The sequence below is a fragment of the Salpingoeca rosetta genome, assembly GCF_000188695.1.
Source record: "Salpingoeca rosetta unplaced genomic scaffold supercont1.2, whole genome shotgun sequence".
NCBI classification, from domain to species: Eukaryota; class Choanoflagellata; order Craspedida; family Salpingoecidae; genus Salpingoeca; species Salpingoeca rosetta.
Window position 1 is genome coordinate 1,190,583 of NW_004754932.1, and position 27,217 is coordinate 1,217,799.

Genomic DNA, 27,217 nt, shown 5'->3' on the forward strand with positions numbered 1-27,217 from the left:
CGCTTCACTATCTTCCTCCCTGCCCTGCATGAAACTCACTCCACGACCCAAGCGCACCCCAACCCCGTTCCCGCCGGGCGTGCTCCACCGCAATTCGCGTACGTATGGGCATCGGCGCGCACACACTCTCTCACACACACACACACACACACACACACACACACACACACACACACAGACACACACACACAGACACACACACACACACACACACACACACACACACCTGGCTGGACGTTGTGCTGATGGCATCGTCGGCGACCTTTGGAGTGACGCTGACTCGACTGACATTACTTGCAATACTGCTCACGGAGACCTGGCTCTGTTGGCTATCGATACTGGTTGTTGACGTGGAGCGTCTCAGCTGAAGCGAAGACGTCGATGCAAGCCGAGGCAACAGCGTCAGGCAGGGTGTGAGACATACGACGGCCGGCACGGAGATGGTGCAGCAGGCAAGCAAGCAAGCTGTTGTGCACGCACATATGCAGGCAAGAGAAGCGCCACCAAATAGCAGAACACGCCCAAGAAGCAGCACAGCACACCATCCCACCTTTCGCTTCAAGAACGCCATGGTTGGTTGTTTGTGGTTGTGAGATGAGCGTCGCTGCGGTTGTTGTCCTCCCACCAAACAACAAAACAAACAAAAGAGCAACGCCCACACTGTTTTCCCCCTTCCTGTACACCCACGACTTTGCTTTCGTGCTTTGCGAGTTTGCTTGCTTGTTTTTTGGGTTGTGTGCTTGCTCTTGTTGGCTTCTTGATGGCTTTGTTGTGCCGTAAGCCTGAGCAGGTAGCACGCCCGCACACCATTCGATGGTCGGGTTGTAATGTCAGAATGTCATGTGTAACAAAGCAAGCTATGGGCGAGGGGAGCGCAACAGCAGGGCAAGGAAGCAGGAAGGCTGAATTCTCGCCAACAAGGCAGAATAAGTGAATAAGTGACTAAGTGAGGTAACACAAGTGAGGACAGCAAACCAAGCGCCTGCAGGTCAGCCAGCGCCGCAGCCATAACAACCCCGTTGCGTGAAGCCGTGGAAGCACAAGTTCAACGAGTTGCACGAGTGAACGCGCATGTATACAAGGTCACACACACACACACACGTGCAAACACGCAAACACGCAGACATAAACGACACAAGAACACAGAGCGCGCGTTTACATCGCGGGTTACTTTGATCTTCGCACGGCCGGAAGCATGGAGCGGGAGAGGGACGACGATGAGGAGGACAGCGACGGCGACATGGAGAGGTGGGAGGTGGGCGTGAATGTGGGCGGCCCTGCAGAGGTGGGTACCCCTTGCTTCAGGTCCTCTCGCATCTGGAAGCAGAACCAGTCCCACCGCTGCAGCTGGTTGTACTGCTTGAACAGCTCCTTGTCCGATGCGCTCAGGATGTAGCTGCGCTTGAAGATGTCGTCGAGCACGGTGCCGTTGTCCCGAAACAGAAACGATGTCTGCGGCACATACAGCACCTCGCACCCTTCGCTCACCAGCGCCGTCGTGTCAGACATGTACGGCACAACGTCGCCAACCTTGAGGGGCTCAGACGCAAGCCATATTGCCTTGTGCTGCAGATGCAGTGCTCGCATCCTGCTGTCGCGCTGCTTCGCCAGCGTCACCCGGCCCGTGGTCGTGTCCAGCACAACATGCAGCTTCCGCAGGATCTGCGCCTTGCCACTGGCCACGATGAATGTCTGCGGCCCGCGGTTGAGGGTGCCCGGCTCCTTGGATCCGAGCGCAATGAGCCTGCCCTGCCGGAACGCCATACGATGGGTGTCCCGCACCACAACACGAAGGGCGCGCTCGTGCCACCCGTCAAAGTTGCCGTGGTCACGGTACAGGCTAAGCTTTGCATCAAACTCGCGCTGGTGGTACTGTCGCAGGAGCGTGTCAAACTCGTCGCGTTCGACGCGGAGAAACTCGCACGCCTCCTTGCACACAATGCTGGCGCTACGACGGTTGGTTGGATCCAGCAACGCAACCTCCCCAAACGACACGCCTGCAGCACAAACGTAGACCAGGGAAACAGAAAAGGCAGCGTGTTGTGAGTGCGAGAATGGCTACGACGGTTCTGCGCGTCGTGCAATGTGACGCGAGAGGGAGGGGGGAAAGCGCGAGCATATGCAATTGGATGCATACGAGTCCCAAACACAAACAAACACACACACACACATGAACACACACACACACACACACACACACACACCTGCCCCGAGCTCGTTGACGACGCGGTAGCCATCGACAGCGTCGGGATCCTTGATGCGAACCTCCACTTTGCCGGAAGCAATGAAGTAGAACCCATACCCAGGGTCACCTGTACGTACGAGTGCGTGATGAGGACGCGTGCGCGATGTGTGCTGTAACAGGGAAAGGTGCGCATGACACACAGTGCTGTTGCTGCTGTCCATCCTCCCCCCACACATGCACACATATGCACAGATGCACACGCGCACACGAGCACGCGCACGTGCACACGCACACACACCCTATCTGTCACCCCCATGTCACCCTTGAGTTCACCTTGGCGAAGAAGGAGATCACCAGGCATGCGAGCTTCATAGTGGAGAATTTCGGCCATGTCCTCAAAGTTGAGGTTTTGGTACTTGCGAAAGCACTCGAGGGACTCCACCATCATGCGCACCAGATGGCGCTGCCGCTTCGTGCGCTTGCTCGGCAGCCGCCTCAACGCAGCAATCTGATCCGGCTTGAGTCGTTTCTGTTCAGCAGAAGTAGCAGCAGACGTTGAAGGGCGGGTGTGAGGCTGGGAGATGGCTGGCAGCAAGCATGGCTGGATGGCCAGGTGGTGATGGTGGTGGTGGTGGTGGTCACACTGGCGGGCGCAAGCAAGTGCGCTCTCACAGACAGGTCACCACCCTACAAGGCCGAGCCCAAGCAGCCTTGGCAGTTCACACCCTCGCTTGCACCCGCCAAGCCAGCCTGCCTCGCCAACTTCAAAGCAAACACAAACACACGCTCGCACAAGCAATCAAGCAGCCAGCTAACCTGTGGCCGGCCTTTGGCCATCTCGCGCTGGAACGCAACATCCCGATAGAGTGTTCTGATCTACGTGTTGTGTCGAGTCAGTTGTGTGCACGTGACACGCACAGCGTGCATGCGTGTGAGCGTAGAGAGGGAGGGGGAGGAGGGCGCTCAAATGTGCACACAAGCGTCGCAGTGCACCCAATTTCCCACCACAACCACCATCACCACTACACCGTCACGGCTACGAGCAAGCCCGCCTTCACACTCAAGGCTGTCGCGAGCCTCACCAGCCGGCGGAAGAGCAGGCGGATGCGGAGATTCATGGTGCCCTGCAATGGCCGCTCAACCTAGCGGTACACTGGTTGGGCATGCAGCGTGCTGGTGCGATGATGTGAATGAAGAACGAAGAATGCATGCTACGACCGAGCGAATGACGACACCAAGCACGCTTTGTGCACGAATGCAGTCTTGCGTAGGGGCCCAAATTTCTCAGCCTACCCAAGCACGATGATGTCATACATGACACGGGCTGCACGAAAGCCATACCGTGAGCAAGATATGTGCGCAATGCTGACGTGTGTGACTGTTCTTTACTTTCTTGATTGACGTGACTGCATTCATGTGAAGCAGATCACAAACTCTCGCGTGCAGCGCGCACACGCGCATGCACGTGTGCACATGTGGTCATGTAAGCAAGGTGTCACGAATCTGGGGAAGCAAGTTGCGCAAACGCTGTAACATATGCATCGAGCTCGGGGAACACGGTGTGGCCGCTGTTGTCCATGTGCAGCAGCGCGCGCCGTGCTACTTCAAACTGGCCAGCAACCACCAATGCCTTGACAAGGAAGATGTAGCTGCGGGAAGGCACGGGTGCTCGCGAATGCGTGTGCAGGTATCCCAGTAGCTCCTCCACCTGACCAGGGTTGCCCGCTTGCATGTGCCACCGCATGAGGGGCTCCACATGCCATCGGGTGATGCCATCGCGGTCTAGCTCTTCAAACATGGCCTCTGCCATTCTCACGCGCTCCAGTGCCGCGTCGGCCGTACAGTCTGCAGGGAGCAGCGTGTCCCATGCCACTGTCTCTTGTAGCCATGCACGTGTTAAAGCAGAGCCTGGTGAGCGCCCATGCAGCCAGTACGCAAGCAGTTCATCCTGTGAGCATTCGCGCCCGTCAGGTGTCAAAAGGGGCTGCTGCTGCTGCTGCTGCTGCTGCTGCTGCTGCTGTTGTTGTTGTTGTTGTTGTTGTTGTTGTTGTTGTTGTTGTTGTTGTTGTTGTTGTTGTTGTTGTGGCGCTGACCAGAGGAGGGGCTCCAGCCACATGTGCATGAGCGCTGTGACCACACCATTGTGGCGGATGGTGCCACGAAACCACTTGTCATACAGCGCCATGGCCTCTGCTGTGCGCTGCTCCTCTGCACAGGCCCGCACAAACGCCGCCTGCCTGTTCACGCGATCTGTTCCCAGCAGCTGGTGCGCCTCCCCTGCCTCAAAGTCCTCGCACAGCACATCGGTGTCAAGCGAGGGCGGGTTCGTCGTGCACGTGTCCCTATCGGCGAGCAGCCGCTGCAGCCGAAGTCGATATGCCATGACGGTGAGCGGGAACTTGTCCTGCACAGCCGGGGCACCAAGCATCTCCGCGAGGCGATGGAAGCGGTCGTGGTCGCCATCGGCAAAGTATGCTCCAAACAGCGCACGCACGGCCTTGTATGGGAGTGGTGTGCTGCGTGCCAATCCGCTGCGCACCAGGGCCTCAGCTTCATCGTGCTGACCAACGCGCATGAATGCCTCAAACAGCCGCTGTGTCGTTGCCTCGTCCAAATACACGCGCCGCTGCTTGATGCGATCCAGCACGCTGCGAATGCCGTTAGTAGCCTGAGGCGTAGCGCCAAGCATGCTGTATCCCTCCAGCAGCGTGGAGTACATGGGCAAGGTCGGCGGCCTGCTGCTGCCCGTGACGCCGCTCGCCTGCAGGCTTCCACCACTCTCGGCGCTTGCCACCGCTGCTGACAAGAACGCCTCTGCACCCTCCATGTCTGGCAAAGGCCGTGTGCGCACGTACGCAAGCACACCCAGCTGCAGGCTGTAATTGGAAAAGCCGAAGCGCTGCAGCGTGTTGTCAAACAGGCGTGTTGTCGTGTTCACATCGCCAGTGCGCGCGTGTGCTGCCATCACTGCGTGCATGTCTGCTAGCGTTGGTGGCGTGCCTCGTCGCTCCATGTGATCCAAGAGCGCATCGCAGTACTGGCATTGGCCATGATGAGACAGGGCCTTGAGTACCTTACTCGCGCTTGGTAAGTCAGTCTCGCCCAACAACGCCGCGCTGTCTGCAAACCCAGGTGAATCGAGGCCCTTTTCATCCAGCAGCCATGCGGGTGAAGGCGCGTCCATTAGTGGTGCTGATGGTGAAGGCCTTGCTGGTGGTGACACTGATAGCGCTTGCTCACTGCTGTTGTTGTGGCTGTCATTGTTTGTGGTAGTGGTAGTGGTGCTTGTGTTGGAGTGGCCGAGGAGCAAACGCGCTTGTTCCAGTGCCCGTCGCAACTTTGCATGAGCGTGAAACGTGCACTGGGACGCCAACACCTGCCATCGCTGCATGTATGCGTTGTGTGTGTGTGTGTGTGTGTGTGTGTGTGTGTGTGTGTGTGTGTGTGTGTGTGTGTGTGTGTGTGTGTGTGTGTGTGTGTGTGTGTGTGTGGTGTGTGTGGTCGCTAAACACGCACGCTGCACGCTGCAAGCAGCAAGGTCTGATGCGATGTGATTGTTGGCGATTGGTGAACTGTATTCACAATTTTCGGCTGTTTTGGTTGGAGTTGAGCACGCTTGTTTGCCTTTCCTTGCTTGTTTGGTGGCAATGCTGGCGAAGATGACGCGGAGCACGGCGACGCTTGCGCTTGTCGTGGCCGTCTTGGTGGCGGTGGTGTGCGGGACGCATGCGCTACCAGCCAACCAGACCGGCCCTGTGATTGGCGTCCTGACGCAGACGTACGGACCCGAAGTGCTGGGCGGCAAACTCGGCGGCGAGATCGACGAGACCCGCACCTACATTGCAGGTGCGTGTGTGTGTGTGTTGTGTGTGTGTGTGTGTGTTGTGTGTGTGTGTGTGTGTGTGTGTGTGTGTGTGTGTGTGTGTGTGTTGTGTGTGTGTGTGCATGTGCGTGTGGGTGGGTGCATGTGCGCGCATGTGTGTGCGTTGGTGCATGTGCTTGTGTATGTAACGAACCCGTACACCGCATTTTGTCCAGCGCGAAACGGAGTGCACAACTAACATTGTGTCGGACATGCTCTGTGGCTGACACCTTTTCTTACGGTTGCTGGCAGCGTCCTACGTTAAGTATCTGGAGAGTGCTGGTGCCCGCGTGGTGCCCATTGACTGCATGGCCAGCGAGGACGAGCTGCGGGAGAAGGCAAAGATGATCAACGGGTTCTTGCTGCCGGGTGGTGGCCAAGCCATCACAGACCCCAAGAACTCCTACTCCCGCACCGCCCGGTTCATGATGAACATGGCCAAGGAGTTTAACAACAAGGGCGACTACTTCCCAGTTTGGGTACGTGCGTGTGTGTGTGTGTATGTGTGTGTGTTTGCGATGCTCCTGTGTTTTCACTTGTTGCACATTTGTGCAGCTGCGTCACATTATTGGCAGCCATGTGTTGATGCAGCCATGCCACCCAATGCCTGCCTTATCTTGGCCTCACCACACAATACACCCTCGTTTCTCTCTCTCTCTCTCTCTCTCTCTCTCTCTCTCTTCCTCTCTTCCTCTCTTCTCTTTATCAGGGTACATGCCTTGGGTTTCAGATGGTGAGTGTGTTTATTGGCGGCAACAGCGTGCTGGGTCACCACTTTGACTCGGAGGATCTGCCGCTTCCCCTCAACTTCACGTCCCACATCTCCACCAGCAAGATCTTCAAGAGCGCCCGCCCAGAACTCATCACCGCCCTCCGCAACCGTATGTGCACATGCATGAATGCATCAGTGCATATGTGTGTGAGTGTGCGTGCGTGTGAATGCGTGAGTGTGAGTGAGTCCACGTGTGCGTGTGTGTGTCTACATTTGTGCGTGTGTGTGCGTGTGTGTGCATATTATGTACGTGTGTGTGAATGTCGCCATTGTTCATCCCCTTTGCACCACATCACTCCCTCGCACCTCCGGCCCATGACACTCGTTTGCATGTATGTTGCTTGCTTTTCCATGCAGAACCGCTGACGATGAACAACCACGAGGGCGGTGTGACCCCGATCACCTTTGCCAACAACGCCAATCTCACCTCCTTCTTCAACGTCATCTCCACAAACGTCGATCGCAAGGGCAACCCTTTTGTCTCCACCATTGAAGGTGCGTATGTGTGTGTTAAATTGTGTGTGTGTGTGAGTGTGTCTGTGTGTGTGTGTGTAATTGTGTGTGTGCGTGTGTGTGTCAGTGCCAGCGTGTGATGTGTTGCGCAACGTCTGTTGCGCATGTCTCTCCGTTTCCGCAAGTCGCGATGACATGCTTTTTCCAAGGGTGTTCGTTTCCAACGCAGTGTTGTTCTCACTCCACGCGTGCGGATGCTTGCAGGCAAGCATATGCCCTTCTACGCGACGCAGTGGCACCCAGAGAAGAACTCGTTTGAGTGGACCGCCAGCGAGGTGCGGCGCGGATGAATGGGAGTAGTGGTGATGGATGGTGGTGGTGGTGATGCTGAGGCTGGGTGGTGATGGTGGTGGTGATGGTGATGCATGCTGTGTGCTTCTGCAGTGTCATTTTCAAGCATGGCACACAACACACACATATACACACACATACACATACACCATCACACATACACCATCACACATACACCATCACACATACACACATACACATACACACATACACACACACCATCACCACCATCACCCCCCCCCCACACACACACACACACACCATCACTTCCAATGAACCAACCGCAGGCGATTCCGCACTCTGCGCTGGCAATTGAGACGTGCCAGCTGACGTCGACGTTCTTTGTGAACGAGGCCCGCAAGTCCAACCACGCGTACCCACCGGAGCAGCTGCGGAAGGACATCATCTACAACTACAACCCCGTCTTCACGGGCAAGGACGGCTCAGGGTTTGAGCAGTGCTACTTCTGGGACGTTTAACTGAGCACACGCGAGCAGTGGCGTGACATGACGTGACGCTGTGACGTCATGTGTGCTGTCTTGTCAGAGATTTGCTGGCAGTGGTTGCATGATGGTTGTTGTTGTTGTTGTTGTTGTTGTTGTTGTTGTTGTTGTTGTTGTTGTTGTTGTTGTTGTTGTTGTTGTTGTTGTTGTTGTTGTTGCGTGTCTGTGTCTCGCGTTAAAGAGACCCCCCACCCCATCAAGATCACGTGTCCGCATGGACTGTCATCAAGGCAGATGTGAAGGATGTGGGAGATTTATAACGGATTTGAACAGCACTCCACGCAATTCACACACGCACACGCGACGAGCATACATCTGCGCAACGATGGCAAGAGGAGGGTGAATTGAACGACGCTGGGGCAAATCAGGGGCAAAGGAGTGAAAGATGAAAAAAATGGTGAAACAACAAACCCAAGATGCGCGCACACACATGTGTGTGTTCATTTCATGTAACGAGAGCAATTATGAGGAGCAAAGGATGGGTGCACGGGCACACGCCTGGCCGTACGCGAAGCGGCAAGGAAACCAAGGAACGAGTCTCACAACGCGACGAGAAACAGCAATGACGGCTGTGCGGAGCCAGGAATAGGAAGCATGTGTGCACGTACAGTACGGTCTTCACAGCCAGCAGTTGTACAAAAAGGAAGCATGTGTGCACGTACAGTACGGTCTTCACAGCCAGCAGTTGTACAAAGGGCAATCAAAACAATATGAAGCAACGACAAAGACACCTGACACCACAATGGGCCGACAAGGAGGCATCGTGTCACAACAGCACCACCATGAGAGAACCAAGGCGGGATGGGGAGAGGGTTGTCTGCATCAAGCACTCGTGGACTTTGGACGCAGTGCATGACATGTCAATCACGAGCACACACACGCGCGCGCGCGCGTGACTGTGAGCAGGTGTAGCGCATCAAAAGTGGGACTTGTGTGCAGACATGCCCAGCGTGTTGCCGGCAGCTGTTGTTGAGCGCCCGATGGATGTGCTCGGAGAGAAGGACGCCGCCTCCTCCGACCGCCCCGTCCGCGGCCTGGCATTGATGTGGATGGATGGATGGATGAGTGGAGGGGTGCAGAAGAAAGGAGAAGACACGCGTTTGCACACACACACACACACACACACACACACACACACACACACACACACACACACACACACACACACAAAGCGATCGATGGTGTTAGCTGTGCAGAGTGATCGGAACTGCCAGGGTTGTATCGTTGCAGCTGTGTATGTACGTGTGTGTGCGTGTGTGTACATGCGTGCATGTGTGTGTGTGTGCACACCTGTGGAGCGATGTGTAGATGCGTCGAAGCTCCTGGTTGTGTTTGCGCATGCGCTGCTTCAGCTCCTGGCGCTCTGCCTGCAGTTGACGTGAAATTGGCGGTGTGCGATGGAGTCAACGGGATGGATGAACGGCAACAGCAGAAGTAAGCAAACACCACAGCACGAAGCGTACCAAGAATACACGCACACAACCACGCACACAACCAGCAGCACTGTACTTCACTACATGCATGCATGCTTCTATCTGCGTGTCTGTGCATGTGTGTCTGTGTCTGTGTCTGTGTGCGCGTTCGCGTGTGCGGGGTTGCACACGTACCTCCTCCTGCCTTCGCTTCTCCCTGAGCCAGGCGGCCACGGCCTCGTTCGACTTCCGCTTTTGCTCCTCCAGAAGTTGCAGCTGCTCCCGGAAGATCCGACTTCGCGCACGCTTCTCCCTGTGTGCGTGTGCGTGTGTGTGTGTGTGTGTGTGTGAGCGAGGTAGTTCAGCAACTCTGTTTCAGAGAATGCCGCGTGGGCACGCGAGCAGCAGCAGTAGCCCACTGGCTGCCCGTGAGCAGCGTCACCACGTCCATCCTCTACACCGTGCGCTGTACTCACTCCTTCTCGCGGGTGAGTTGATCGCGCTTGCGTGAGAGCCACGCCTGAAACGCCTCGTCGGCCTCTGGCAACAGCACCAAACACGGGAGAGTGTATTCATGTGAGGGAAACGGTGTGCGTGGAAACATACGTGTGTGTGCATGTGCGGGTGTGTGTTCGTGTCAATGGAGGGCGTTGACAAGTATTCATAATGTGCACGAGAAACGGAAACACATGAATGCGTACAAGCGCAAAACCCAAACCCAAATCCTTGGCAGTAGTGTCCTGGCGCAAAACCAACCTTCCTTGTCGTGCATGCGTGCCCGCGCGGTCTTTGCACGCTCGTCATGTTGCGTGCGATGTGCAGGGCGGTGCTGTGTAGCAAATGATGGTGGGGAGGGGGAGGGACGGACACAGGGTTGTCGTGCACATGATGCACGTAAAAGCAACAACAACGACGCCGCCAACAACAACAAGCAACAACGAAACTCAAGGTGTGAGGGGGTGGTGATGAATTGTTGCACGACAAAACACCCAAGGATAAGGTGATAAAGATCCAGATGCACCCTTCCTCCATGACAAGATAACACGTTGTGACACGTGGTAGTGGCATCCCACGACACGCTTCCAGAGAGGCCGCGACAAGGACAGTAACACGACGGCAGCCCAGAGCAACCTACGCGAGCGGAGGAGGCGCGCTTGTTCTGCAGCCAGGCCTGGAACGTCTTCTCAGCCTCTTCCCGCCGCTTTCGCTGGTGGTGTTGTGAATTCGGGGAGGGGGGGGGGAGCATAGGAAGGAAAGGAAGGATAGGAAGGATAGGAAGGATAGGAAGGAGGGATCGTGATGAATGACAATGGTGATGGTGGGCAATGGGCATGCATGCAAGCGTCAAATACACGGATGTTGCAATCTCAGCAGGATTCCCAACACATGCACACGCGTGTTGACACACGAATACGCGATGCAGTGTGGTTCGCTCAAGCCATGTACGCTTTTCATCTCTCTCCACCACCATCACCGCACACCTCCTGCTCGAGTATCTGCTCCTTTGTGAGTTTGCGGCTGTGCTGTCGCTGCCGTCGCCTCTCTTCCTCCTTGCGATAGTACCACGCCCGAAACGCCGCGTTTGCCTCCTCAGACGTCCCACCTGCACACACACACACACATACACATGGTCGATGATGGTTGAAGACATTAAGGGCATGAGGGGAGGGGTGAAAGGATGGTGAGGTGATGTGGTGACGAGTTGCCAGGTGAGATGCACTCCACCACCACGCAGTGTGTACACTCCGCTATCGATATCATCATCATCATCATTGCCACCAGCACCACCGCGCGTTTTGTGTTTCGACTCACCAAAGGACGCCTGCCGCGCTGTTGCGGGGCGGGCAGAACGCGCGCGCGAGGACCTGGTGATGGAGTGGGGGCGATGAGTGGCAGATACACACAGACACGCAGGCACAGATGCAGACACAGACACAGACACGCAGGCACAGATACGCACAGACACAGACACAGACACGCAGGCACAGATACGCACAGACACAGCCACAGCCACAGACACAGACACAGACACAAACACACACGCACACGCGGATACACACACACGCACACGCGCACATACACACGGACCGCACGCACACGAATGCACGCGCTGTCAGCCAAAGCACACACCTTGCGAGGCGTGCGGACTGGGCCAGGCGCTTTGGTCTTGAAGATTGCTGGTCGTCTGAGGCCGTAGTCTCCCCTTGCTCGTTTTGTTGGGAGGTTGCAGCTGCGGTTGCTGTGGTGGTACCAGCATCCCCTTGCTTTTCAGGTGCAGGCGGCTGTGGTGGCAACACATTCATACGTGAGCGCGCATGCAAGTCAAGAGAAGTAGAGCACACAAGGCACAGAGGTGCGCACACAGACAGACAGACGTATGCATAGATGCAGGCCACACAGAGGCATGCATACACGCACACCCACACACACCAAAATACCACCTTATCGTCGTCGTGAAAGATGAGATCTGGGTCAACGGATGCATTGACATCGCTTGCGTCCACGTAAACAATCTTTCCGCCTCGCTCCATGACCACCTTGTTGTCTCCACCTTCGTTATCGTCACCGCCATCCCGTGTCTTGACCTCCTTCTCCTCCGTCCCACTTGCTTTTGCGCTCCCCGTGCCTGCCTCGTGTTGCCCAGGCATTGTTTCTTCCTCCTTGCTGCTTTCTGTGGCGGTTGTTGTGGCCTGTTGTTGCTTGTGTTGCTGCGCTTGCTGGCTTGCTGTGTTGCTCCTTGTGTCCTCATCCTCATCCTCTACATGCACGGCGATGGCATGACCGCTGAGCTGCTGTTGCTGTTGTTGGTGTTGTTGCTGAGAAGATGGCGTTGACTCTGTCGCGTTGTCAGTTCCAGCACCCTCTGATGTATTGGATGACTTGTCGCCGTCATTGCCAGCCTCGTCACCAGCGTTGTCGCTGTCATCGATGTCATCATCGTCGTTGCTGCTGCTGCTCAAGCTCGCCGCCTTCTTTGGGCGGTGGCGAGACGAGCGTGGGCGTGACGAGCGTGGGCGGGAAGATTTTGGGCGCTGCGGTCTCAGCCCTTCCGGAGCCTCTTCCACAGGTAAGCTCTCATCATCGTCGTGTGCTTGGTTGCCTTCTGTATCGTGTTCTGCTTCTCGCTCGTTGCTGGCAGTGCCACCTTGTTCTTGCTCCTCCTGCTGCTGTTGTGTGTCGTCTGGTGGCTTGTGTGGGCCGTCATTTGATGAGGTTGGCTTCGGTTGCTGCTGTGGCTGCACCCTTTCTGTTCCATCCATCTTCGCTGTTGTCTCTCCTGCCTCCCTTTTCACTTCCTGACTGCCTCTGCCGTCGTTGCCGCTATTGCTGGTGGTCTCACCTTCACTCATCGTCATTGGTTGGCGTGTGTGTGTGTGTCTGTCCGCCGTGTTGTTGCTTTGGCGTGGTGTTGGCAACGGACCCTTTGAAAATGCATTTCATGCTGTCGGACTTGCGTTGTTGCTATTCAGTGTGTGTGTGTGTGTGTGTGTGTGTGTGTGTGTGTGTGTGTGTGTGTGTGTGTGTGTGTGTGTGTGTGTGTGTGTGTGTTGGTTCTCGCGCTTCGGAACACAGTCTCTGATGTATGTTGTCTTTCTCACGGTAACAAAGACAAGAGTGCACGCTTGCGCACGTTGTTGTGCAACAAAAAACAAAACCCGTTGAAATGCCGCAAGCAACCGACTTCAGCCCCTCAGCACCACAGCCACATGCCACACAAACGTCCACCCTTCACCCATCCATCCATCTACGCATGCATCCATGTACGTGTCCATCCATCCAACACCTACCCATCCACGCATCCGTCCATCGCAAGCTCATGCATAGCGGCCCCGGCCTGATGCCGCGCCGGTGCTGCCGGCAAATGTCTCAATCTCCTCGCAGAAGCTCTTGAAGTTGTGGATGTTCGTTCCTCCCAGCACCACGCGCATCGCTGACACACCACCAACGTGAGAGAGTATGTGCACGTGTGTGTTTTGTGAGTGTTGTGAGTGAGTGTTGAGGAGTAGACGAAACCAACAGTGACAGCAAGGAAAAATGAACAACAGGCAAACAGGCAACATGTGTACGGGCACACATACACACCCACCCACACACACACACACACACACACACACACACCTGGGTTTGCGTCGTTGAAGTCGTGGACAGCCTTGACCTCCTCATATGTGACGCCGCCCACCATAAACACAAACACCTCCTGCGGCCTGGCCATCGGAGAGTGATGACGGGTGGATGGGTGGGGGGGGGTGTGTGTGTGAAGGTGTTGCATGGAAGGATGTATGGGGTTGTGTGAAGGTGTTGGTTGGGTTCAGCACACGAACAAGCAAAGCAGCACAGACATCCAGACACACAGACACAAACACACACACACACACAGACAGACAGACAGACACAAGGCAGACAGACAGACACACACACATACACACACAGACAGACACATACACACACAGACACAGACACAGATACACAAAGACATATAGCTACACCTCACGTACACACACACGGACAGGCATGTCACATATGAGCACTGCACAGACCTGTCTGGGGTGGGACTGCCGCGGAGAAACGGATACGAGGCGTCCTTGAGGCGCCCCTTTGCGAGCAGATCGAGTGTCTGTGCAAGCAGCGGCGTGTGTTGCGTGTAGATGTTGTCCACGCCCTAGCACGCAAGTGAATGATCCGTCAAACGGGGGTGATGGTTAGGGTGAGGTGTGGAGGGGGCGGGTTGGCGTTAGGACAAGCCCGACTTGACTGTCTTCAGGCATGCGCGAAAGCGAAAATGCACGCGAAGAGCACGCACACACACACACATTTGCACATGCTTGCACGCATCCCCCCCATCTCCCCATCTGCATCCTCCTCTCGGGCCAAGTCACCTTGAGGCCGCCGGTCATTTGGCGGAAGATTCCACGGGCGCCGCGCGTGCCAAACAGGTCGCTCTGGCGCTGAGCCGCACCGCTGCCGGCATACTTGATGATGGCAGAGACGAGCGAGCGAAGGCGGTCGGGCACGCCCTCCCTGAAGAGATGCTCAACAAACTCGGAGACGGCGCTGTTGCTGTGGCGCTCGTAGCGCAGGGCGTACAGCAGCACAAGGCGCGTCTTGTTCTGCGCAGAAACTTTCGGGTTGGACAGCTGCTCGCGGATTTTCTGGTGCGCAGTGGGTTGTGAGTACGCGGAGGGAGTTTGGGGGGGGGGGACGTAGGTTAGTGACGGGGGTAAGGAGGTGGGGAGGTGGAGAAGTGGAATAAGGGGGGAGGGTGCAGGATGCGTCCTAAGCGAACACACACACACACACACACACACACACACACACACACACACACACACACACACACACACACACACACACACACACACACACACACACACACACACACACACACACACACACACAACACAGAGCCACCATGAGGAGCACCTGGACGACTTCGGAGTGGTTGCTCTGGCAGGAAATCTCTTGCTCAATCTCAGAGACGTTCAAGAGGTCTCCGCTCTCCACCCGGCGCGACAGTTCCCCGACCAGCGTCACGTGCTGGGTGGAGGAGGGGATTGGTGAGGGAGGATGGCAGTTATGTCAGGTGAGGATATGGAGCAAAGCAAACACACACACACAGCCACGCACACACAGCCACGCACACATACACACACACAGCCACACACACACACACACACACACACACACAGCCACACACAGCCACACACATACACACAGTCTATCGTCGCTGATGGTGTTTACCTTGGAGACGGTGCCCGACATCTGGCGGAACTGCGGATAGCTCTCCACAAACGCCTTCATATCCGCAATCGATTCAATGTTTTCGTGGCTCTTCGTGCGCTCCTGAAACTCAGCCACCAGCGTGCGGATGTTTTCGCCAATCTATGTGCGTGTGTGCGTGCGTGTGTGTGTGTGTTTGGAATGTGGTGAGCATCACGCTCGCCGCGTGCAAGATCAACAGCACAGCAACACAGCAACAAATCCGGCACGACAATAGTGATCCCATCTCCACTCCCATCACCAGCACCCCCTCCACCGCTTCCTCCTCCACATCACAACACGACGCGGTGTCACCTCGCCAAAGTTGAGGTAGATGTTCTTCTTGTAAAAATCGTCGGCATCAACGGATATGACGACCTCCTTCGTGTCGCGACTGGCGCCCGGGACCCCGCTCAGGTCGACGCGGTTGTTGTGGATGCCAAGCACCTCGTGCACCATCGCCTGGTACGTCCACTGCGGTAATGAACGTTGTGGAAGAGGGGGATACTTGAAGGTGAGCGTGAGGGACCTTCGTGGAAGTGGGCAAGAAGGGGTCACAGCGTGTGCGTGCATGTGCGTGCATGTGCGTGCATGTGTATCTGTGTGCTTGTGCGTATATGTGTGTGCATGTGCAAACCTGGTTGAGAAGTGGCGTCACGGGATCATCGCGCCGGTCAAGCAGCTGAGAGCACACACACACACACACATGTACAAGCCCGCAGTCGGACAGGGTGTGGGTCAGAGAGCAAGTAACTGTTGTTGTGCAACAAAGGCAACACTGGCACACAACCATTAAAAGTACAATACACACATACACACCGCGCGCACAAAAATACACACATATACACATACACAAGTACACACATATACACATACACAAGCACACACAAGTACACAGACAGCCAAACAGGCGGACACAGTTGTGCCGTACGAGGAGGAGGGGTGGGGTGTCGTGCGTCTGGCGGAAGGAAAAGAGCTCGGCCTCGCGCTCAATGATGTAGGCGACATCCGCCGCTAGCCGCTTGCACACGTCGCTCTTGCCAGCAAACCTGTACTCATCCACACACACACACACACACACACACACACACACACACACACACACACACACACACACACACACACACACACACGTTAGAGAGTGGGATCCTTGCAAAACAAGCACAGCAACCAGGTTCATGCACACAGAAAAACTGTCATTTGTCACCCCTGCCTCTGTCCTTTCGTACCACATGTGTGTACGTGTACGTATGTGCGTGTGCGTGTGTGCATGCGTGTGTTTCACAGAAGTGTCACGCACCGGATGGTTGGTGTCTTCTTCAGAGAGAGTAGCATGGACACCACGCCCTGTGCCAGTGATGCAAATCATACACACAGTTCAAAATGTCAGAGTGATGGTGTTGATGGTGATGCACAGACACAGACACAGACACAGACACAGACACAGACACAGACACACACACACACACAAACGGGCACAAACAGAGACACAGACACAGACACACGCACACACAGACTCACAGACACGCACAACACACACGCATGCAAAACGCACACGCACACGCGCACGAACAGACGTACCTCTGTTGTTCTGTCAAGACAGGGCTTGCGCCACGAGTCGCGGCCAGGGGCGAGGCAGCCGACGATGTTGAGGGTGACCAGGTTGTGGTCGACGGCGAGGTAGTCCGCGTACACCTCCTGCACCTGCCGCACCACCTCGTGCTCGTCGGCGTGCGCCAGCTGCTCCAGCTGCGACGATGTCAGCGTGTTGGAAAAGTCTGTGCAAGTGCAAAAGTCAGGCGGAGCAGTGCAGTCAAGCTTGTGAGGTGCGTTGTGATTGTTCATGTGAAGGGTGTGGGCAATGGTGTGTTCATGGATGTGGCAGCCCAGTGTCCACTTACAAAGGTCGTACTGTGCATACTTGGGTTCCTTGAGCTCTGCAATCAGCGCCTCGATGCTCTCCTAGGAAAGAGGAGGGGGGAGGAGAGCAGGCGTGGGTATTGGAGAGAATGCACGAAACGTGCCAGTGGATAGAATCTACCAACGTACCCTAGTAAGTACACAAACACAGTGGCAAACCCAGACAAACACAAATACACACACCGACAGACAAACACACACACACACTCACTCATGTATACATGTTCATCGTACCTGCGTTGGTCTCAGGAACGCAACACATTTCATGTGGTTCATGGGCTCACGCTGGGCAACATCCACGCGCTCAATCAGGTACACTTCCTTCTGCAGCACCTCGGACTGGGAAAACACCATGCTCACAATGGTGGTCTACCCGCGCAAAGGAACCACACCATGAGAAGGAGAGCAAAGAGCCATCGCATCACGCCATAAGGAGAAGGCCATCGCATCACCGCAATCGTGAGCACGAGCAGCACAACAGCATGGCTCCATTGGAAAAACATGGTCGTTTGTTTACAAAAGGATACGCTCTGTTCGTGTGACGCGCCGATATGATGCGCTGACAGCACGGCACACCCCCATTCAACGACACAATACTTCAAACAAAAGCACACATACGCAGCACTGAGCGCCAGTTCCTACGCACCGTGTTCTTGTCCAGCAACAGCACCTTCATGCCCTCATGCTCCGACACCATCTTGGTGATGTAGTGCCGCACTGCCTTCACCACGTCCATTCTTCTGTGTTGATCGTCTTCCTTCTTCTTCCTCGCTTGTTTGGCTGCTTCGTCATCGATCGTGAAGAATGGGCACATCTTTCTGTAATTTTCCGCACACAGGACCACTGTTGTTGCGTGTGTGGAGGAGAGCACAAACGAGGCAAGAAGCGAGAAGCAAAGCAAGCGACGATGGATGGCAGTGTTGGTGTGGGCGGAAGGGGCCCACTGGATGAGGAAAGGAAAGGGGCAGAGATGGATGTGGATGCTGTGATGGCTCTCCTCGCTGGATCGCCAGAGGTTGTGGAGAAGCGCAGGCAGATTCGCCGGGTCATCGAAGCAGACGAAGTCATGAGCGTGGACGACTACTACTTCTGTGATCGCACTCGCAGGTCAGTGACAGCGCTTGCTCTGTGGCATCGTGAAGGCAGTGTACATGAATTATCCACCACGTAACAGTTCCCGTCATTCCTGTTTTGCACTCCCCATCACTGTTTTGCACTCCCCATCATTGTTTTGCACTCCTCATCACTGTGTGGACTACCCACCGCTGTAAACTGCTCTCACTGCCGCTGTGTGCATTCTCCATCGCTGCGTGCGTTCTCCATCGCTGCGTGCGTTCTCCATCGCTGCGTGCAATCTTTGTGGCCCCTGCAACTCACACACGTACTCACACACGCAACATCACCCTCTCCTTTCCTACATTGCGTGGTGGCGCCTTAGGTATGAGCGGGCGCTTGAAAAGACCGTGCGGTTCGTACAGCTGGTGCGCATGCACGGGTGGAAGGACCAGGACGCCATCTATGCTCGCCGCTGTATCCGGGAACAGCTGCCTGTCGGGCTCCACTGGGTAATGTGCGCATGCTTCCCGTGCGGTTTGATACTGGGAGACCCACAATGCCACGCGCCTTCTTGCCCAAGTGAGAAGGTGGTTTCTTCCCACTCGACTTTATTGTTTTCTTGCCCACACACAAGCGTGGGTCTCTCATTCTGCCGCGCGTGCTCTGTGGTGTAATCACAAATCTGCTGGCAGGCCATGTTCATTCCTTGCATCAAAGGGCAAGGGACAAAGGAGCAGCAGGCCAAGTGGCTTCCGCTCGCAGAAACCATGCAGATTGTCGGCACATATGCTCAGGTGATTAGGGGTGACTTGATTCTACTTGTCACAACTGTTACAGAGCTCTGTTCACATTGGCGTGGGTCATTTGTGGCACAATGGTACAAACACAACGCAGTGCAAGTCGACACACACACACACACACACATACACAACACACACACGCACACACGCACACACACACACACACACGCTCTCTTTCACTTGCGTACACGCAACGCACACACACACACACACACACACACACACACACACACACACACACACACACACACACACGCGCGCGCGCGCGCGCGCACGCGCGCTTTCTTACATGCAATGCACACCACATCACACCGCCACCACCAACAATGCCAGACGGAGCTTGGGCACGGCACGTTCCTGCGCGGGCTGGAGACAACGGCAACGTACGACCCGGCTACCGAATCGTTCATCCTCAACAGCCCGACGCTGACGTCGACCAAGTGGTGGCCGGGGTCACTCGGCAAGACAGCGACGCACTGCGTGGTGATGGCGCGACTCATTACCAAAGGCAGGGACTACGGCACACACGCGTTCATTGTGCAGATTCGCGATCTGGACACGCACCGCCCACTCAAGGGCATCACCGTGGGTGATATTGGACCAAAGTTTGGCTACGACAGCATGGACAATGGCTTCCTCCGCTTCGATTCCGTGGCCATCCCTCGTGCACACCTCCTCTCCCGCTATGCAAAGGCAAGCGTCATGCGTGCGTGTGCTTTCGTCGTGATGTATGTGTGTGTGTGCACATGTATCTGTGCACATGTATCTGTGCGTGTGTGTGTGTGTGTGTGCGTGCGACATATTGCATCACCAATATGATGCTCATCCAGTCTTAATCGTGATGGCCTGCAGGTTGCTGTGGATGGCTCTTACTCCAAGCCCCTCAACACCAAACTCAGGTTGGGCACGAGTGAATGTACAGCCACGATACGGAGGGGGAGCGAGAGAGAGAAGTATTCACACACCGACAGCACACACACACACACACACTCACTCACACTACACTCTCTCACACTCTCTCACTCACGCTCACCCACTCATTCGCTTACGCATGTGCGCACTCAACGTCTCCGCGCTGACACTGCAGCTATGGGACGATGATCTTTGTGCGAAGTCACATGATCATGGACGCAGCCCTCCACCTCAAGGCAGCAACAACGGTGAGATTGTGTATGTGTATATGTATGTGTGTGTGTAGTGTATGTGTATGCGTGTGCATGTGCATGTGTATGTGTATATGTGTATGTGTGTGTTTGTGTGTGTTCTTCCACTGTCATTTTGCAGCCTCTCCGCTTCCTTGTTCTCGATCACTTTTCTGTCTCACAACAATGACGACGACCGCCACCTTCACCTTCCCACTGCCATCACCACTGCCGTTGCCTCAACAGATTGCTGTGCGCTACGGCGCCGTCCGCCGCCAGTCGCTGATGGACGAGACGGACACGACCGAGTCCAAGATCCTCGACTACACCGTGCAGCAGGAGACACTGTTTGAGCTGCTTGGTGCGGCGTTTGCATTCCACTTTGCAGGACGCATCCTCTCAGACCTCTACCACCGTCTTCAGGTCGCTGCTGCTGCTGTGATCCGCTCGTTCGTTTGATTGTGCGTTTGATCGCTTTGCTTGCTTGCTTGTTTGCTTGTTCCTTGCTCTTCTGTTCCTTTGCTTGGTTTCCTAGCTGGCCAGGTTCCTCTGCACACACACACATACATACAGCACAACAGCCAGCGTGCTGCTCACTGCTTCGGCCACATCACGCACCGTAGGCGTCCCTCTCGTCCAACGATTTGAGTCTGCTGAGCTACACCCACGGCACCACCTCCGGTCTCAAGGCCTACTGCTCAACCATCACCTCTGAGGGCATCGAGGTGTGTGTGAGTGAGTGAGTATGTGTGTGCGAGGGTGCGTGCGTGCGTGTGTGTGCGTGTCTCTGTGTGTGTGTTTGCATGTGTGTGTGAACATGCGGGGTTCTATCCCATCACCACCACCTCCATCATCGCCTCGCCACCGCCATGCTGTTGTCATTGTCGTGTGCAGGCGTGCAGGCGGTGCTGTGGCGGCCACGGCTACAGCAAGTTCAGTGGCCTTCCCGATCTCTACACAGATTACGTCCCTGCATGCACATACGAGGTGTGCGTGTGTGTGCGTGTGTGTGTGTGTGCGTGTGTGTGTGTGTATGTGTGTGTGTGTGTGTGCGCGAGCGCTTGTCTTTGCTCGCTCAACCAACTCGCTGCTGACACTGTCGCTGCTGTGACATCCCTTATCGTTTTCCGCTCTCCTCGACTTGCTCTTCCCTCTCGCTGCCTTGCAACAGGGCGAGAATGTCGTCATGTATCTGCAGTGTGCGCGCTATCTCCTGAAGATGGTCGCCGCCATCGAGCAGAAGGTGAGGCCGCTTCCGTCGTGTCGGGCGTGCCTCCATTCATGTTTTACCTGCATCAGAGCTGTGCAACTTATGGCCTCAGCTTTGGAAACCACCACGTAGTACCATGAACCTTGATACATCAACCCACCCACAAAGCACTCAACACACACACACACGTAACTCTCACACACGCAAAACACACACACGTAACTCTCACACCCCCGCACAACTCACACACGTAACTCTCACGCACGCACAACTCATTCACTTACACCCCACACAACACACACACACACACACACATTCCTTGCCACCAACCAACTCTCCACCGCAAAGGATCCCGTGCCCTCTGATCTGGCCTATCTTGGTGATCGCTCACTGGCAGCGGCAGCCCGCAAGCTCACGTCAACACACGTACGCAACTTTGGGTTCATATTACATGTGGTTGTCTTGAAACGTTTGCGTGTGGGCATGTGCGCCAAGATACACGCATGCAATCGCACATGCGTGACTGCATCATGTCATTGTATGTTCACATCACATCACATGGCTGCGTTGCCGTTGCCATTGACAGGGTGTCAAGAATCTGGACAATCTTCTCCTCATTCTTCGCGCAATCGCCGTCGTGTGAGTGTCTTGCGCACTGTGAACGAACACCACACACACACACACACACACACACACACACACACACACACACACACACACACACACACACTGTGTCACACACACACACACACACACTGTGTCTCACACGCCCTCATGCTTCCATTCCTCAAACTGCCAAATCACCACCATCGGCACCGCGAATCAGCCGCATCATGGAGGCGCACGGGGCGCTCATCTCTGCGCAGCAGCGGTACGCTACGAGCGGGCGCGCCTGGAACGCGTGTGCTCCCGTCCTCATGAAGGCTGCACAGGCACACTGCAGGGTGAGTCTTTGGGCGGCAGCGGTGTTGCTGAAATTCCGAACCTTTCTGTGCATGTGTGTGTGCATGTCTGCGTTTACGTTCATTTGTGACGACTCTTGATGTGCGGGGCGTTGCTTGTTGTTCGAGAATTGAGCGCACATGTAATGCTTTCGTCACCACCGCCACTTCATTTCATTGCTCGTACCCAATGTCATGTATCAGATCATGGTGTTCAACTATCTGCTGGAAGGCGTTCGTGCTGCTCACCTCGATGACAAGACACACGGTCAGTCCATGCACGCATGTCTCGTGCTGTTTCCTTTTGTTCCCACCTCAAGCGCTTCTTCATTCTCTTCCCGCCTCCAACTGGTCTTCATTCTTTTTCAGCGCCCCACCCACCATTTACCACCACCATCGCGCCTGGCAATTGTCATCGTCAGGTGTGCTGGTGTCGCTGACCCGGTTCTACGGCCTTCGTCTCGCTTCCTACGACGTCGTCGAGACAGATGTGCTCACGCGCCAAGCCATCGCCAACATGAAGCAAGCGGTGCGCGGTCGTGTGTGTGTATGTGTATGTGTATGTGTATGTGTATGTGTATGTGTATGTGTATGTGTGTGAGTGTTTGATGCGTGATGTGTGTGTGTGTGTGATGTTTGTGTGTGCGCGCGTTAAGTGTATGTGGCGTGTGCGTTCGAGTTGCTTTCACATCGCTGCTGCTGCAATAATCATCTGCAGATCATCATCTTCACATCATTCACGTGCCACCAACACATGCGCCACCCACTCCGTCTGCGGTGCAGGCCGAGGATGAGCGGACTGTGATCCGACGCAACGCCGTTGCTCTTGTCGATGCGTTTGATCTCTCGGACTTTTTCCTCAACTCCGCCCTCGGTCGCGCTGACGGGCGCGTGTACGAGGCGCTCTATGAATACGCGCAGAAGGAGCCCATGAACCAGCACGAGGTGGTGTTGCGTGTGTGTCTTGTGTGTGTGTGTGCGCGTGCGCGTCTGTCTTTTGTGTGTGTGTGCGCGCGCATGTGTGTGTGTGTGCGTGTGTCTTGTGTATGTGTGTGCGCGTGTGTCTTGTGTATGTGTGTGTGCCTGTGTGTCTTTTGTGTGTATGTGTACGTGCTTTGTGTATGCATGTGTGTGTGCTTTGTGCTTGTGTACATCAGTTGTTGTGGCCTTGAGGCTCGTTGTGAATCATCACTGTGTATCATTCGTTCATCGTTGTCTCAACCTGCACATGCCAGCACACGCTACGCGCCCCTCACCCGTTCGTTTCTCCCTCCTCTCCACCCTCGCTTCCATCCATCGCAGGTGTCGCCCGCTGTTGAGCAGCACCTGCTCCCGCTCATGCAGACAACGCGTCGCATCTTTGGCGGACAGAGCAAGCTGTGATGCGACCCATGTCTTCAGCATGATGACAATGTTCAACAGGGATGTGGTGATGATTTCGCTTCTGCTGATGTTTGATGCAATTGAGGTTTTGTGTGGTGTGGTTGGATGTTGAATGTTGATGCTCTACCAATGTACTCTTCACTCCTGCTGTGGCCATGATGAATGATGAGTGGTGCGTGCAGTTGCTTCTCTGGTCGATTTCACGCGTGTGCGGCGTTGGCGCTCATGTAGCAGTGAATACAGTGTTCATGCTTTCCATCTCAGGATGAGGAAGCGCATGTGGGCCGGCGAAGCAGAGGGATAACATGGTGCACACTTCCACACTTTCAACACACAAGCGTGAATACGCAGCCATGGTCGTACGCATATACAACAAGAAGCTCACAGTCACAGCACTCCCGCACGCTTCAGTCCTTGCTGACGTTTAAGCTCTGGCGCGCGAGCCGAATGCGTTCGAGAATGCTCAGTTTAGTCGATGTCGACGCCGCTGTTGTCGCCGCTGGCGGTGGAGACGCGGGCGCTGCTCTTGCTGTCACTTCCAGACTGCATGTTGTGTTGTGTTGTGTGTCGTGTGTCGTGTTGCGTGGTGTGTGTGAGGGTGTGTTTGTTTTGTGTGTGTGTGTGTGTGTGTGTGTGTGTGTGTGTGTGTGTGTGTGATAGAGGGTGTGTGTGTGTGTGTTTTGTGTGTGTGTGTGTGTATGAGGGTGAGCGTGTTTCTGTGTGTCAGCGTGCAAGTGAGATGGTGCAAAGCCAATGACCAGTGAGCGCATCTCATGCCAGGACCTCTTCGCGTGTGCACACCTGTCAGCGACGATGGATTCACCCCAGGGCTGCTCATCATCGTATTGCGGCCGCGACTGTGTCGGCCTGTGAACGAACGAGCAAGCACACACAGCAGCAGGTGCAGGTGAGCCCAGTGTTCGCACAATACAGCACAAGTATGTGCCACTTCGTTGCCAGTGTTATTCATACACGTGCGTACCTTGGAGCTGCAGACACGGCAGAGACTTCTTCCTCTTCGTCCTTCTCCTCCTCCTCATCATCATCATCATCATCATCATCATCATCATCATCATGATCATCATAGGTGTCTGAAGCACCCTGCCCCTCCTCTTCTTGTTCCTCTTGCTCGTTCTGCTGCGTCAACATGTGCTCCCACATCGCTGCCCGATCAAAGTCGGCTGCATTCGTCGCTGATGTCGGCCTAGTGGTTGGCGCGTGTATGTGTGCATGTATGTGCGTGTGTGTTTCAGCATGAGATTCGCAACAACCTTCGAGGCGCAACTGCACTGTGGCACACACACACACACACACACATGTACACAAACGCGCGCGCACACACACACGCACACACACATATGTCCGACGCACCTGTCGCGGAAACTGTCGCCAAGTGTCTCTGAGAGGTCTGCTGGCGTTGTTGCGCTGACCACACGATGCATGCCTCCAACCACCTCTCCTTCTGGCCCAGCGCTCTCCCGAGAGCTGAGCACGCGTCTTGCTTCCTCATCTCGCGTGCGCGTGCTTGAGCGTGATGACTCGCGCCGCGCGTGTGTGTACGGCCGATCGCCTTCACGCACGTTCTCCGCATCGCTGTCGGCACCACTGCCCCCGCTGCTTCCACTGCTGTGATCAGCGCCGTGCTGCTGTGATTCGCGCGTGTGTCGCCGCCGCCGCCGCTGCTGGTGCCGATCCTGCATGTGTTCGCTCTCTTCACCAGTTGCAAACACGCTTCTCTCGCCACTGCTATTATTACCAGCACTTCCGCTCGTCGTCTCACCTCCCTCCGACACTGGTGATTGGCTGGCAGACTCAAAGCTCTCTTCATAATCCTCTGCTCCTTCCTCCACCGCCACTGACTTGGCGCCTGTCTCTTGTTCATCGCCGTACCCCTCGCTCTCGCTCTCATCAGTGCCAGTGTATGCGTCACCTCCATGGGTGTTGTCAGCACGAGTGCCACCGCTGCCCTGTTTCTCCTGTTCCTCGTCTTCGTCTTCTTCGTCCTCATCTTCATCCTCTTCCTGCAGCGCTGCCATGCCCCCAAACGCAGGGTCGGCCGCCATGTCCGCTGTTGTGATCAGCGGCGATATGAGCGACCCGCTCCCGTCGAAATCGGGCAGGCTCATCAGGGACTCGTGCACACGCAGCTCCTCTTGTTGTTGTTGTTGTTGTTGTTGTTGTTGTTGTTGTTGTTGTTGTTGTTGTTGTTGTTGTTGTTGTTGTTGTTGTTGCTTGTGCTCTGTCTGGTCTTTGGCCTCTGTCTCGTGTGGCGGAAACTGTGGTTGCGGCTGGTGTTCAAAGCGGAGCGGGGGTGGGTAGCTCTTGTTTGCCTTTGGCCCGCGGTGTCTGCGCGCCGACAGTGCAGACGTGACGTAGCCGACGCGAGTGAGGCGCTGACCAGCGCCCGTGGACGCGCCACGATACACGACGAGTTGTGGCTCATGCCCTGATGCCGCCATCGTATCTGCTTCTTCGTCAACGCCGCTCATGCCACCAATCCCGCTGTGCCCGGGTGTGTCATGTGTGGCATTGGTGTTCTTCACGTTGTTATCGGCCTGGAGGTGCACGTTTGTGGTGGGTGCCGAGTGGAAGACTCTGTCGCGGTGCATGCGAACTAGGTCGTCCTGCCTCCGGTCGGCCGACTGCAGGCGCAGGCTGCTTGGGTCCATGTGCCGCAGGATTTCTGGGCCAAGCGCGCTGATGGACAGCTTGAGGGTTGTTGTGGCCACCTGTGTTCCAAAGACGTCGTGCATGACCACGGGCACGAAGCCATGCAGGCGTTGCGTGTCGTTCTTCCATCCCCTCAAGTCGAGCGCAACGCCAGCGACATGCACCAGTCCACTGCCTGTGGAGGGTGCCTGTGGGATGTCCAAGAGCATGATATAGAGGGGAGCGCCTTGCAGCGCCTTTGTGAACCTGGCAGGCTGCTCCTTGAACAGGGCCGATGCGCCCTCTGCGAACACGAGGCGCTCCGTCGCCCCAGCAGCATCTACAGCAGCATTGTTGCCACCACTGCCACCGCGGCCGGTGTCGGTGTTGGCGTCGGTGTTGCTTGTGCTTGTGGCTGGTGCACGTCGCTGTGCTGGGAGGATCAGAGGCGGATAGTCGAGCAGCTGCACCGACAACCGCGGGGCGCGCAACGGGGCCTGCAGTGCACTCACGTCCACCTTCACATCCGCACACACCACCTCCAGCACAAACAGCCCTTCCTCATTCATCCTCGTCGACTCTGCCATGTCTGATGTCGACAAGCCAACACGGTGTGAGGGAGGGTGTGTTTGGGTGTGGCGTGGGCGGAGGGAGTGAGGCAGGGTGTTGGGGGGATGGAAGCAGGAACAGGGAGGTTGTGGCTGGTGGTGGCTGGTGGTGGCTGGCGGTGCGGCTGAGTCTGCGGTGGTTGTTTGACACTCGCTCGTTCACACACAACAACAACTCAAACCAGCGGCGCCAGCGCGCAAACCTTCGCATGA

At 55.8% G+C, this 27,217-nt stretch overlaps 8 protein-coding genes across 8 annotated transcripts in view; 2 read left to right on the forward strand and 6 right to left on the reverse strand.

Moving 5' to 3' along the window:
* PTSG_00833 (uncharacterized protein) overlaps positions 1-571 on the reverse strand; it is a gene marked incomplete at its 5' end in the record, with an annotated part of 4,162 nt that extends 3,591 nt beyond the window's left edge. The window contains 2 exons of the mRNA XM_004998244.1: positions 227-364; positions 551-571. Coding sequence (XP_004998301.1) covers positions 227-364; positions 551-571 — 159 coding nt within the window. The remainder of the gene's footprint in view (positions 1-226; positions 365-550) is intronic.
* Positions 572-705: 134 nt separating this feature from the next.
* Positions 706-3,393, reverse strand: PTSG_00834 (uncharacterized protein). The gene is made up of 5 exons (XM_004998245.1): positions 3,268-3,393; positions 3,002-3,061; positions 2,519-2,714; positions 2,205-2,312; positions 706-1,997 (listed from the first exon to the last, which is right to left on the reverse strand). The coding sequence occupies exons 1-5, from the start codon at positions 3,301-3,303 to the stop codon at positions 1,168-1,170; spliced, it is 1,230 nt and encodes a 409-aa protein (XP_004998302.1). The 5' UTR covers positions 3,304-3,393; the 3' UTR covers positions 706-1,167.
* A 196-nt stretch (positions 3,394-3,589) lies between these two features.
* Positions 3,590-5,150, reverse strand: PTSG_00835 (uncharacterized protein; the record flags this gene model as incomplete). The annotated part of the gene is made up of 2 exons (XM_004998246.1): positions 3,590-5,014; positions 5,051-5,150. The coding sequence occupies 2 exons, from the start codon at positions 5,148-5,150 to the stop codon at positions 3,681-3,683; spliced, it is 1,434 nt and encodes a 477-aa protein (XP_004998303.1). The 3' UTR covers positions 3,590-3,680.
* Positions 5,151-5,832: 682 nt separating this feature from the next.
* Positions 5,833-8,102, forward strand: PTSG_00836 (gamma-glutamyl hydrolase; the record flags this gene model as incomplete). The annotated part of the gene is made up of 6 exons (XM_004998247.1): positions 5,833-6,031; positions 6,300-6,526; positions 6,757-6,928; positions 7,177-7,314; positions 7,537-7,607; positions 7,911-8,102. 6 exons carry the CDS (start codon positions 5,833-5,835, stop codon positions 8,100-8,102), a joined length of 999 nt encoding a protein of 332 aa, XP_004998304.1.
* Positions 8,103-8,796: 694 nt separating this feature from the next.
* On the reverse strand, positions 8,797-12,959 carry PTSG_00837 (uncharacterized protein). The gene is made up of 10 exons (XM_004998248.1): positions 11,980-12,959; positions 11,669-11,820; positions 11,351-11,403; positions 11,020-11,141; positions 10,674-10,745; positions 10,295-10,367; positions 10,015-10,078; positions 9,734-9,851; positions 9,417-9,493; positions 8,797-9,160 (listed from the first exon to the last, which is right to left on the reverse strand). Exons 1-10 carry the CDS (start codon positions 12,892-12,894, stop codon positions 9,043-9,045), a joined length of 1,764 nt encoding a protein of 587 aa, XP_004998305.1. The 5' UTR covers positions 12,895-12,959; the 3' UTR covers positions 8,797-9,042.
* A 147-nt stretch (positions 12,960-13,106) lies between these two features.
* On the reverse strand, positions 13,107-18,012 carry PTSG_00838 (vacuolar protein sorting 45A). Its single transcript, XM_004998249.1, has 14 exons — positions 17,862-18,012; positions 17,450-17,584; positions 17,197-17,257; positions 16,877-17,073; positions 16,596-16,642; positions 16,227-16,344; positions 15,933-15,977; positions 15,611-15,769; positions 15,278-15,418; positions 14,960-15,073; positions 14,416-14,688; positions 14,077-14,198; positions 13,658-13,743; positions 13,107-13,469 (listed from the first exon to the last, which is right to left on the reverse strand). The coding sequence occupies exons 1-14, from the start codon at positions 17,949-17,951 to the stop codon at positions 13,354-13,356; spliced, it is 1,704 nt and encodes a 567-aa protein (XP_004998306.1). The 5' UTR covers positions 17,952-18,012; the 3' UTR covers positions 13,107-13,353.
* Positions 18,013-18,038: 26 nt separating this feature from the next.
* PTSG_00839 (uncharacterized protein) lies at positions 18,039-24,005 on the forward strand. The gene is made up of 17 exons (XM_004998250.1): positions 18,039-18,322; positions 18,654-18,780; positions 18,964-19,065; positions 19,405-19,764; positions 19,924-19,970; positions 20,159-20,231; positions 20,460-20,636; positions 20,837-20,938; positions 21,108-21,200; positions 21,385-21,456; positions 21,772-21,849; positions 22,010-22,062; positions 22,250-22,367; positions 22,569-22,632; positions 22,787-22,893; positions 23,148-23,309; positions 23,667-24,005. Exons 1-17 carry the CDS (start codon positions 18,123-18,125, stop codon positions 23,745-23,747), a joined length of 2,016 nt encoding a protein of 671 aa, XP_004998307.1. The 5' UTR covers positions 18,039-18,122; the 3' UTR covers positions 23,748-24,005.
* Positions 23,937-27,208, reverse strand: PTSG_00840 (uncharacterized protein). Its single transcript, XM_004998251.1, has 4 exons — positions 25,119-27,208; positions 24,730-24,951; positions 24,549-24,614; positions 23,937-24,290 (listed from the first exon to the last, which is right to left on the reverse strand). The coding sequence occupies exons 1-4, from the start codon at positions 26,981-26,983 to the stop codon at positions 24,155-24,157; spliced, it is 2,289 nt and encodes a 762-aa protein (XP_004998308.1). The 5' UTR covers positions 26,984-27,208; the 3' UTR covers positions 23,937-24,154.
* Between the last annotated feature and the right edge of the window lie 9 nt (positions 27,209-27,217).